The sequence below is a fragment of the Hemicordylus capensis genome, chromosome 3, assembly GCF_027244095.1.
Source record: "Hemicordylus capensis ecotype Gifberg chromosome 3, rHemCap1.1.pri, whole genome shotgun sequence".
In the NCBI taxonomy this organism is placed as follows: Eukaryota; Metazoa; Chordata; class Lepidosauria; order Squamata; family Cordylidae; genus Hemicordylus; species Hemicordylus capensis.
In genome coordinates this window covers 31,033,775-31,045,686 of record NC_069659.1, presented here as the reverse complement: position 1 = coordinate 31,045,686, position 11,912 = coordinate 31,033,775, and the positions used below count along the sequence as shown (strand labels likewise).

Below are 11,912 nucleotides of genomic sequence, written 5' to 3'. Positions count from 1 at the left end.
AGGATTTAATGTTAAATAAATAAATAAATAAATAAATAAATAAATAAATGCTATTGGGAGTTTAATTCATTACTTTCCCTCCCCTTTTGCCTTCTTTGCTTATTTTATGTGAAAAGTTGTTATTATTATTATTTTTACATTTATATCCCACTCTTCCTCCAAGGAGCCCAGAGCAGTGTACTACATACTTGAGTTTCTCTTTCACAACAACCCTGTGAAGTAAGTTAGGCTGAGAGAGAAGTGACTGGCCCAGAGTCACCCAGCTAGTTTCATGGCTGAATGGGGATTTGAACTCCGGTCTCCCCGGTCCTAGTTCAGCACTCTAACCACTACACCATGCTGTCCCCCTAAGTTCTCTTAAGTTTAAAGCTACAGTCCCACGCACAGATTTATCTGGGAGTAAATATGTGGCCACTAAGAGTTGACACCAACTTGATGGCACTTAATCAATCAAAAACTGCATTGAACTCAGTGGGGTTGACTTTATTTATTTAACATATTTTTATACCGCCCAAACTTACAACAAAACAAAATAAAGGACAAAAGAAAAATTAAAACATTAGTTAAAATAAATGGCAACAAAAAAGTTAAAACATTACAATTTAAAATTTTAAAACAATGTTAACACTATTAAAACAGTTTTAATAACAGTTTAATTTCCGAGTAAATCTACATAGGCTTGGGCTGAACGTCCAAAATACTGCATCAGTTTCAATAAAACAAAATCTAGAAATTAAAAGAAGAATAGGTAATAACAGCATGTTTTCTGTTTGAAAAGACACACACGCTCCACCACGCCCAATGCTTTGGAGAACAAATCAGCTTCCGTTACTATAGTTTTGAGCTAAAATAAGATGTGTACGTGTTGCGTTGAAGCGCAATATAACTTCACCAATACTTGACTCGCTTAAAAACGTGCTATGACGTCAGATCGTACTTCTGGCACTAGAGGGTTAATAGTGGAAGGTTTGGCGGCATGATGGGAGTTGTAGTTGGTTTTTGGTCCCTCCCCTAGCATGGCTGCCTCCTGTAAGGTAAGCTACGCTAGTTCTTTCCCTGCTGTATGCTGCCTTGCTAAATAAAATAGCTGAGATGTAGTAACAGTTTAGCCCGGGAAGCCAAATTCTAATCTAATGAGGGGCGATTTGTTTCTTTGACTTTACACCAGGTTTGAGGCTGTCCACGTTGTCGTTGAGCCCACCAGGACCGCGGTGGTTTTGTTAGTTTCATTTTTGCAAACTCAACTCGTGCGTTGAGAATTATAGCCTGAGACGCTTCCCGTCCCCACTTTAGTTTTGCAGTCGTTGTTTTCAGTGTGCTCATAGCATTTAGATGCCTGTTTTTAATGTGCTCCTCATAGCATTCTGAGGCGGGAAGTCAGTTCCGCATAGCAGAACACATTTTGCCCGACAGCTTTGCAAACCATTACGTGTGAAGAAAACCCGTCATACTCGTTAATATTGGAGTCGGTATCCCTGCAGCGCAACCTCTAATCAGGTGTTGATGCAGATTTTGGAAGGAAAGGGCCTGAAAGGCTGCTGAAGATTACCAGTCATCTATGGATTGTCTGGGTAATTTTGAGTTTGTGTGTCATCAGATATGTTGATTCAGCAGCCCATATGTAGGTGCAGTTTTTTACACGTGCAGGTGAATGAGATGGAATGCAAGCTAAAGGCAGTGGGTTGCAATGTTGAATATTTTCCCTCTTAAACAAAAAAACAAAACAAATCCTCTCCTTGCAAATAGAAACTAGCATAGCAGGGGGGAAGGTTCTAATTGCTCTTTGCCTGCAGTGCTGGTTTTCTATTTGCAAATAATTTTTGATATTAGGAAACTTTTTTTAAAATGAAGTCTCCCACCTACAGTCTGAAGTAGTACAGTCCATTATATCAGGCTGGCACTCTTAACTCATTCTGTTGTTGCATAAAAACTCTGCTGAATTCAATGGGATGCTCCCAAGGCAGTGTGCATATGATTATGACCCTAAGCAAGGGAGAACAAAGCCCTTGTGCTTTTAATGGTTAAGTAGAAGAGAGAATGAGAGCAGGTGTGACTTTTCTCCATGACAATTAGCATATGCCTGAAGTCCCTCTGCTATGGGGATCCTAAACTTCTTTGCATGTGGTTGCCTGGCCACATGTGATGATAGGGAGCTGTTAGATGTAAAAATTATTATTTTTACATTTCTATCCCGCTCTTCCTCCAAGGAGCCCAGAGCAGTGTACTACATCCTTGAGTTTCTCTTTCATAACCCTGTGAGGTAGGTTAGGCTGAGAGAGAAGTGACTGGCCCAGAGTCACCCAGCTAGTATTATGGCTGAATGGGGATTTGAACTCGGGTCTCCCCGGTCCTAGTCCAGCACTCTAACCACTATACCACATTCAGAAGGTCCCAAGTTCTGTCCATGATGATTTCAGGTGGGAAAGACCCCTGTCTGAAATCCTGCCACTCAGTGGAGGCAGTAGTGACTTCAGTGGGCTGACTCAGTAGAAAACAGCTTCCTATGTACATCAGAGGTAGAAGACATGGTTTGCATGCAGAAGGTCCCAGGATCAATCTGTGTTATCTTCAGGAAGGACTGAGGAATATCTCTGTTTGAAACCCTGGAGCACTGCTGCCAGGTATTTAGTCAGTGACCTAGTGGTAGGCTCAGTAGAAGGCAGTTTCTTACATCCAGGTAAAAAGTGGCAGTGGTCGGGTTCAGATGAAATATGAAACCAGAGGTCCTTCACTGGTTTCGCTAACTGAACGTCTGAACCCGGGGAACTGAAGTTAAAAGAAAAAAAATGGACTTGTGGTTTCCCTCCCCTAACTCCATTTGTTACCTTCGGTTTTCTTTTAAGTTAAGCTGCCGTAAACTGTGCTTCGGTGGCGACTGAGGTATGTCTAATCCAGGGGTTGCAGTTACAGTTTCCTCAAACCAAAGTTGATAGAGGAAGCTCCTGTTGGCTGTGCAGGCTATCCTTCAGGAAAGAAGGAAGCCTGGACAGCCAGATCCCCCACCTCTCTGCGGTCTTGCTGACTGCAGTAGGTCTGAACTCAGATCAGAGAGCAGGAGGTACGGAACCACTGGTCCAGTGGACCTGCGGTTCCATATGTCATCTGAACTGGCCCAGTAAGTCTTTTAGCTTTCTGACACTGGTGTTTTCAGAAAGTATGAACTTTTTCACCTGGATGAAGATGTTGGCAAATCCAAGCCTTACATCGATGATCTTGGACACTGGGAATGAGCAGAAATGGATCTGAAAGTATTCAATATTATAAGTGGGCCGAGTGCACCATCTGCTGGTTACACGGGACACAGTCGTATATGGTCTGCCAATACAGCTGAGACCAGCTCCTAAAAATACTTGAGTCATGTGCAGTTCAAACCTATGTATGTTTGCTTGGGTTAAGCCTCATTGTGTTCAATGGGCTTACTCCCAAGTAACTCTTATTGAGATCACAGTGTAAATAGGATTGTGTAATAATTTTGGCAGGGAAGACCTGGCATTGTTTCAGAAAATAAGCTAAAAGACCGTGTATGTTCTTGTCAGGTGTTGAGACCAGTAACCATATATGCTATTCTAGCCTTGTGTCACACCACTAGCCCATTCTTTTCCTTAAAAGGATTGCATGGATAAGAATGCATTAAAAGAGATAAAATGCAATGGATACTAAATTTAAGGCTGCCTTTACATTGCTCTAAAATGACATCAGCAGAAGTCTGTGCCAAGAGGGCCAACATCCTGCTCCCAGAAAAGCTGGATTTTACAGCAACCAATATATTGGTTTTGATTGTTTTAATGTTTTGATTGTTTTAATGTTGTTTTTAGAATATTGTTTTAAAATTTTAAATTGTGTTTTAAATTTCTTGCTTTTAAATTTTTTTGTTTTTAATTAATGTTTTACTTTTTAATCTTGTTGTAAACCGCCCAGAGACGTAAGTTTTGGGCGGTATAGAAATGTGTTAAATAATAAATAATAAATAGTATTTGCTTATTTTGCATAATTCTGCTTCTGCCAGTCGAGAGGGGCGAAGCAAAGAACTAGGCATTGTCATGAATCCCCTTGCCCTGGAGATCCTCCTCAGCTGCCATCCTAGCTCCTGAGATTTATATGTGCTTTGTTCACAAATGTTCAAGTCTGCCATTAGAATCTTAATTCATGCTATTTTTTATTTATATATATATTTTAATTTTTTCATTTCTATCTTGCTTTTTTTTGCCCAGAATGGAGCCCAAAATGAGTGTACATGGTTATGTTTATCCTCACAACAACCTTGTGAGTTAAGTTAGGCGGAGAGAAAAGTGACTGGCCCAGAGTCACCCAATGAGTCTTATGGCTGTATGAGGATTTGAACATGGGTCTCCCCTGTCCTAGTCCAATACTCTAAGCACTACCCCACTGCTTCAGGCTGAAGGTCTCTTTGAGTGCCATAACACATAAGTTAAAACCAGTACAAAGACCTAAAAAGCCTAAAGGCAGAAGCTCTCAAACCTGGGTCCATGGATGTTGTTGGACTACAACTCCCATAATCCCCAGCCACAATGGATGAAGGCTATTGTGGCTGGGGATGGTGGGAGTTGTAGTTGAACAATGTCTGGGAACCCAAGTTTGAAAGGCCCTACAATAAAATAAATAAATAGAATACCTTGAGGACTAGAAAGATTCTCAAGTGTTGGGATCTCTATCTAATACCCGGTTTTGCTCTTGGATGGTATAATTGCAGAATCCCAGAACACTCTCAGCTCTGGCTAAATCCTGAGCCGCAGCCAAGTCAAGTAATGTTATCATAAAACTTCTAAATAATAATAATGCACTCTGCACATTTCAAAGTTTCACAGTGTTTCACATACATTACGAGTAACCCTTAGAACAGGGGTTTGGCCATCTTGGCTCTTTGGCTGTTGTGAACTACAACTCTGTCATCCCCAGCCACAATTTATTGATGGGAGTTGTAGTCCAACCACACCTGGAGAGCCAAGATTCTCTGTGGTCTCCAGGAGCTGACACCGACTTGATGGCACACTTTACTTTTACCCTTAAAACATTCTGGGGTTAACCTTCCTCACAGTGCCATTTTCTGAATAAACACGGTCTCCCCTCATTTGGAGGTGGAATGGTTTTCATAGAGTATCTTGTGTGGCACGATGGTTTTCGTAGAGGTCATGCGTGGCAAGTCCCGTCCCTGCTGCAGCTGCCGTCAAAGCTCTGCTGCGGCTGTCGCCAAAGCCTCGCCCCCACTGCTGCCACAACCCGTTGTTACCCATCCTCTCTGCCGCCATGGGGTGGCTTAAGGCGGGCGGGGAGGTGGGGCAGAGGGCTGAACAGGGGGAGAAGCAACGGGTGAGTGTGTGTGGGGAAAGTCTGAGTGGTGAGCAGGGGGGAGCAAAAGGCTGAGTGGCGAGTGGGGGGGGGAGGCATGGGCAAGTAGGAGGGAAAGCAACTGCTTGCCCCGCTAAGTCTTTGGGGTGGGGAAGGCTGACTGAGGGGGTGGGGGAGCCAAGTGTACTAGCACACAGATGCTCTGTGCTGGCTCAGCTTGTTTAACAAGAATGTGGGTTTACAATGACCAGTCACTGAAAGTGGATGATAATATTTAACTGGGTTTGAAGTGAAAATGGCCTTCAGAAGTGAAGAACATAGGAATGTAAGAAGAACCCTATTGTATCCGACTAGAGGTCCATCTGGTGGAACACCCTGTTTCCCACAGTGACCAGCCAGATGCCTCTGGGAGGTACAGAAGCGGGACAAGTAGGAAAAGAGCCGTCTCCCTTCAGTGTTCCCCAGCAACTGGCATAAGGAGACAACTTACAACCATTGTGTCTAATAGCCATTGATAGGCTTATTCTGCCCTCCACACAATTAGGTGGGGATGAGGCAGTGTGTGCGCGCACATGTTCTTCTCCGTCATGATGTGGAGGGATGACGGACATGCCATCCTAGTTGGCCCCATGAATTTGTGCAATCCCCTTCTAAAGCCATCCAGACGAGTGGCCAATGTGCACTCTAATTTTTTTCATCTCTGTGCAGAATGAGTTTTGTTCTGGGCTACAGTATCAAGGCAGTGTGCGTGCACATGTATTCAGAGTGAGGCCTTCCTGATACTGCCTGAGCGGGATCTAAAAGTAACTGAGTGGGCATCAAAAAATGTGTGAGTGCACGCCTTAGAGGGAAAACTGCTAGTGGCCATCACCATCTCTTCAATTCTTTTGATCAGACGTTCTCAACCTGTGGTACTCCAGAAGTTGCTGAACTACAACTCCCACCATCCACAGCTGCAATTGTGGCTGGGGATGGTGGGAGTTGTAGTTTAGCAACTTCTGGAGTACCACAGGTTGGGAATCCCTGCCCTTGATTAATTATGTGCTGTATGAAGAAGTGCTTCCTTTTGTCTGTTCAGACTCTCTCGCCAACCATCTTTATTGGATGACCCTGAATTCTAGTGCTATAGGAGAGGTACAAAAACTTATCTCTAATCGGCTCACTCTCCACTTTGTTTGGTTTTTGTTTACGGACTTTTGAGTGTGATGCTGTCTCTCTTCCAGTGATACCTCCTCACTTGTCATTTTCAACATGGAAATAGACTGCAATAGTCAACGGAGCCAGAAACTCAGTAAGACAGAGAAGAAGTTGCGGCAGAAGCAGATGAAGGCCCGACATACTCTACTGAAGCACGAGGGTATTGAATGTGTATCATACCCTACTGAGGTAACTGGAAGATGTGGTTGTTACTGCTTGTTTGAATGTGGATTGTGCAGTACAATCTTTTTTTTAAAAGGCAACTACAAGCAGTGATATTAAGCGCCTGCTCCCTTCTCTTCCTCATAACACATTGTTAAGGAAAAACATGATGCATTATCATCGTGCTGTGCTTTTCCTTACTTCTGCTCCACTTTTTGGCTACCACTGGGGGATGGGGAGGGGCTTCCCAACATGATGGTGTAATAGTAAATGGTTCCTTAGCTGTACATTATAGGGGAAGGGGTGCACAACTGTGGTCCTCCATCCAATGTTTTCTCTAATTTTTTTGCAGCTGTGTGCGGAATGAATTTTGTTCTGGGTGGCAGTATCAAGGCAGTGTGTGCACACATACATTCAGAGTGGGGCCTTCCTGATTCAACCTGAGCAGGATCTAAAATTAACTGAATGGACATTAAAAATATGTGAACGCACACACATGCACACACCTTAGAGAGAACACTGCCTCCATCTGTGGTTGGGCTACAGCTCCCATCATCTCCAACCACAGTGGCCAATAGTCAGGAATGATGGGATGGTAGTCCAACAGCTGCTGGAGGGCCAATGTTGTGCACCCCTGCTATAGGGAGAAGAGATGTCTTCTCCCTATAGAGAATGTTACTTGGGTTGCCACTTTTGGTAGGAACTTTGTTATCAGCATCACTAGTTTCAGCCTTAGTATCTTTAATATCCTGCTCTGTACACCTCCCTGTGGCCTGGAAATTTACCATGGTCTTCCCTTGAGGTCTAAATAGTACTGTCGGGATTTCCTACCCTCCTCCGTGAGACAGGGTTATTTACCCAGTCAAATGGCAGTGTGCCGAGAGAAGCAGAGGGCTCCATTTGCCAGGACAACCCCAGTAATTACCTTTCAGAAGTCAGGAGGGGCTCAGAGAGGCGGGCAACAGCTGCTGGGGGATGGGCAGGTGCAGCCCAAGAGGCAGCCAAATGGTGGAGAGGGAATAGCAATGATATCAGCTCCACAGCTGCAAGCAGGTGCAGAAACGCTAATGAAGGGGATGGAGTTGGAGAACAAGTCCCCTTTGGAGGCCAGGGATTGGCTGGCCAATCTACTTGCCTGGCCAGGGAAGGAGGAGCAAGCTGGAAGTGGGGAGGAGTGTCCTAAATCTAGGTCTTTATTTAAGGCAGGGGCTGCCGAAGATGAGAGGAGCAGGAGGGATGAGGTTTGTTGGTCTGATGGACTCCTGGAGAGGCGCTCAGGCTTTTTGCTCCCTCTGATAGAGGAAGGAGTGGAGTGAATATATGTCCCTTCTCCCCCAACTCTGAGGCAAATGCCCGTGCCTATAATTTAGGTCGAGAGGGTGGAAAGTTTATCTAGATAATTCCTCCTCCCTAAACACGGACAAGTACTAAGGTTGTGCACGAATCGATTCGGCACCACCTGCCGAATCATTTTGTTGGAGTAGGGAGCGGATCTTGAAGCATGAGTAAAGCAAGTATTTACCTGCTCCTCCTCTGCCCCACTGCTTTTCTAGGTGCCTTGCTGCACCGCTCAGAAGTCCATGCATGGCTGCAGGCCTTCATCCAGCAGCCTGCGTGTGGCCAGGGGGCTCCACCCAGCAGCCTGCATGTGGTGGCCATGTGTGTCCCACCCCTGCACGCAGACTGCTGGTTGAAGCCCCATGGCTGCGTGTGGATTTATGAGCGGTGCGGTGCCTAGAAAAGCAGCAGGGTGGTGGAGGAGCAAGTAAGGATCTGCTTTACTCCCGCTTAAAGGTACTGCTCCCTGCCCCACTACATTGTGCACATCCCTAAATAATACCAAGGGAAAGTTGCCATGGGAGGGGGGTGCACTGTAGCGTGTAGACCAGGTCATATTTTGGGTTTTCTCATGGTGTCTCAGTATGAGGTGTTCTGCTATACAGTTGTCAAAGCTGAGCCTCATCATCATCATCATCATCTATCCATTCATTCATTCATTCATTCGATTTCAATACTGCCCTTCCAGAAATGGCTCATGGTGGTTTACATAGAGAAATAATAAATAAATAAAATGGCTCCCTGTCCCCAAAGGGCTCACAATCTAAAAAGAAACAAGATAGACACCAGCAACAGTCACTGGAGGGGTACTGTGCTGGGGGTGGATAGGGCCAGTGACTCTCCCCCTGCTAAATAAAGAGAATCACATTAAAAGGTGCCTCTTTGCCCAGGGGTGTATATATAGACAGCTGATTATACTGAATCAGTCCACTGGTCCATCTAGCTCAGTGTTGTCTATGCAGACCGGCAGTGGCTCCCCAAGGTTTCAGGCAGGAGTCTTTCCCAGCCCTACCTGGAGATGCCAAGGATTGGGCCTGGGACCTTCTGCCTGCAAAACAGACTAGGGCTGTGCATTGGATGTTCCAGTTCTGATGAATTTGCAGCACTGTGCCCGCCCTGATGTTGCGGGGAGGTGTCCTCTCCCACTGTGGCCATTTCCAAGCAGTTCCTCACATTTCGGTGTCAGGGAGTCTCTTCTGCTGCAACTGGAGCCTGCAAAGCTGGCTGGGAAGGCATGTGGGGACACCAGGAAGGTAGAAATGTAGTTCTCAGCATCTTCACCATGGGAAAAGTGCTGCGGGGGGTGGGGTGGGTATGCTTCCTGATATCCCTGTGTGCCTTCCTGATGTCCCTGCAGGCTCTGAATCTAGTAGAAGATGACCCACCTCCCGGCACCAGAAATGTGGGGTGGGGAGCTGTGCGGAGATGGTGGGGAACTGTGGTGCGCTAGCGGGATGGTGCAAATTCATCAGGATCGAAGTGTCTGATGCACAGCCCTAGAACAGACCCTGCTGAGGCCTGGCAGGAAGATTTTATAGGCAACAGGAAGCTTTTGTAGGCAACCTTCCTGTTGAGGGGAGTCAGTGGCCAGTCTCTGGGAACCCTTTGCTGCTAAGGGAGGTGCTCCAGATTTGGCTGACCACACAGGGCAGCTATTCACAAAGCCATGAATTCCACATTCAAGCCCTGGCAGCTTCTGGCAACAATATAACATGCAGCAGAGTTCCACTTTGTCAATGGCAGGCACAAATGGCTCTTCTGGCTCTGCATCTCTGGTTGTTATGAGTTGATTCCCTGTCGATGTTAGAGCTGTGCAGATGAAAATGAACTCCGCCCCCCTCTCTTAAAAATGTAGTACTCCAGGCTATTTGAAATGTATACATTTCATTCAGATGTTCCAGAGAAATTGACCATATAGCTATTCGGGGATAACCGCCTCATTTTCTCTTTATTGTTCTGCTGTGTTTATGGGATGCTGTTTTCAGATGAACCAATTGGTTCTGATTACTCCTGTCTGTGTCTCTTCCCTCCTTCCCTCTGCCTTTCCATAATTAGAGCCTGGTTGTTGCCAATGGAGGTCTGGGTAATGGTGTCAATAGGCGCCAGCTGCTCTGCGTGGTGGAGGAATGTGGGCCGGTGGAAGCTCTCTTAATGCCGCCCAACAAGCCCTATTCATTTGTGAGATATGGAACCATAGAAGATTCCAAGCGCGCGTACGACTCCCTCAATGGAAAAGAGATACTGTCGGAGGACTGCAGCCAAAATGTTGTTCTCTATTTGAGCTTTGTGGGAAAAGGTATTCACTGTTATACAGCTATTCCCCACCCCCAGCCCAATAGCTAAGTAAACAGAGCTTGCCTGCTGTTCCCCTGCGAACTGAGCAAAGAGGTGTCTTTTTAAAGTGGAGATTCTCTTTATTTAGTAGGGGCAGAGCAACTGGCCCTGTCCATCCCCAGCACAGCATCCCTCCAGTGGCTGTTGCTGGTGTCTGTCTTATGTTCTTTTTCAAGATTGTGAGCCCTTTGGGGACAGGGAGCCATTTTATTTATTTGCTTGTTTATATCTATGCAAACCACTTTCGGAACTTCTGTTGAAATGTGGTATGTAAACATTTGTTGTATTCATGCTCTCCTGTGGCCATTTCCCTTTGGCTGCTGCCATCTACTCTTATGAGATGCAGTCCACACTGTGTTGAAAATCTCCCACAAAACCTATGCATTGATTTTAAAAGAATGAAGGCAGAATGCCGCCCAAATGAAGTACTTTTAAAGTCCCATTAATTTCAGTGGAACTTGCTGCTGATTAAGCTGCATCTCTTCCATTGGAATCAGTGGCTGACATCCTGACTAACGAAACACTGGTGCAATGAGAGAAGCACTGGTGCTTCTGAAAAGTTCAATTAACTGGCAGTGGGGGCAAATTTTGGTGCTCTCTTCTTCAGGAAGCACTCTGTGCCATCTGAAAATACACCCCTAAGGGTCACACAACCCTCAGGGACATATTTTTGCATGACACAGAGGGGATCCAGGGGAAGGGGAGGTTGCTGAGTCTATCTAGCTCAGTATTGTCTTCACAGACTGGCAGCGGCTTCTCCAAGGTTGCAGGCAGGAATCTCTCTCAGCCCTATCTTGGAGAAGCCAGGGAGGGAACTTGAAACCTGATGCTCTTCCCAGAGTGGCTCCATCCCCTGAGGAGAATATCTTCCAGTGTTCACACTTCTAGTCTCCCATTTATTTGTAACCAGGGTGGACCCTGCTTAGCTAAGGGGACAAGTCATACTTGCTACCACAAGACCAGCTCTCCTCCCATGACAGTGCCAGCTACACCCACCTGCAAGGCAGTGGGGGACTACTCAGTTTATGTTCTAGGATTTTTAAAAAAGTGTTTAGGCTCTTTGGTGTCTAATAACCTTTCCTCATCATGAATCCCTATCAGGATTCATTACACGCCAAAGAGTCTAAACACCACAAAAATTCCTAAAATATAAACTGACTAACCAGCTGCTTGTTGGTTGGGGGGTAGTTGGAACATGGGATGCCACTAATTCCCCACCCTCACGTGCAAAGCAGTGGGGTCAAAATGAACAGTAGAAATGAAGGTGTGTAATGAAGAAACAAAAGAATCTAAACACTTCAAAAATACCTAAAAAATACATTGAGTACCCCTGTGTGTGTGTGTGTGTGTGTGTGTGTGTGTGTTGGTTGGTTGGTTGCAGTTGGCACTGTCCAGTGATAGTCAAAATGAACAGAAGAAATGAAGGCATATAATGAATCCTCATAGGGATTCATTATGAGGAAAAGTTATTATACACCAAAGAATCTGAACACTTGAAAAATAATGACCGCACATTTTGCTCCATAACTGTAAGGGCTAGAGCTTGGTGGTTTTTGTTTTGTTTTGTTTGTTTG

General features: G+C 45.4%; 1 protein-coding gene across 4 annotated transcripts in view; it reads left to right on the top strand.

Annotated features, from left to right (window-relative positions):
- Window positions 1-925: 925 nt before the first annotated feature.
- The window catches only part of ALKBH8 (alkB homolog 8, tRNA methyltransferase), an 88,671-nt gene continuing 77,684 nt past the window's right edge, over window positions 926-11,912 (top strand). The window contains exons 1-3 of one of the 4 annotated variants that reach the window (XM_053311495.1): window positions 926-1,034; window positions 6,531-6,693; window positions 10,060-10,300. In XM_053311495.1, the coding sequence (XP_053167470.1) occupies window positions 6,559-6,693; window positions 10,060-10,300 (376 nt within the window). In that variant the 5' untranslated portion in view covers window positions 926-1,034; window positions 6,531-6,558. Of the gene's footprint in view, window positions 1,035-1,340; window positions 1,572-6,530; window positions 6,694-10,059; window positions 10,301-11,912 lie in introns of those variants that run through there. The other 3 variants (XM_053311496.1, XM_053311494.1, XM_053311497.1) reach the window with 3 other exon arrangements.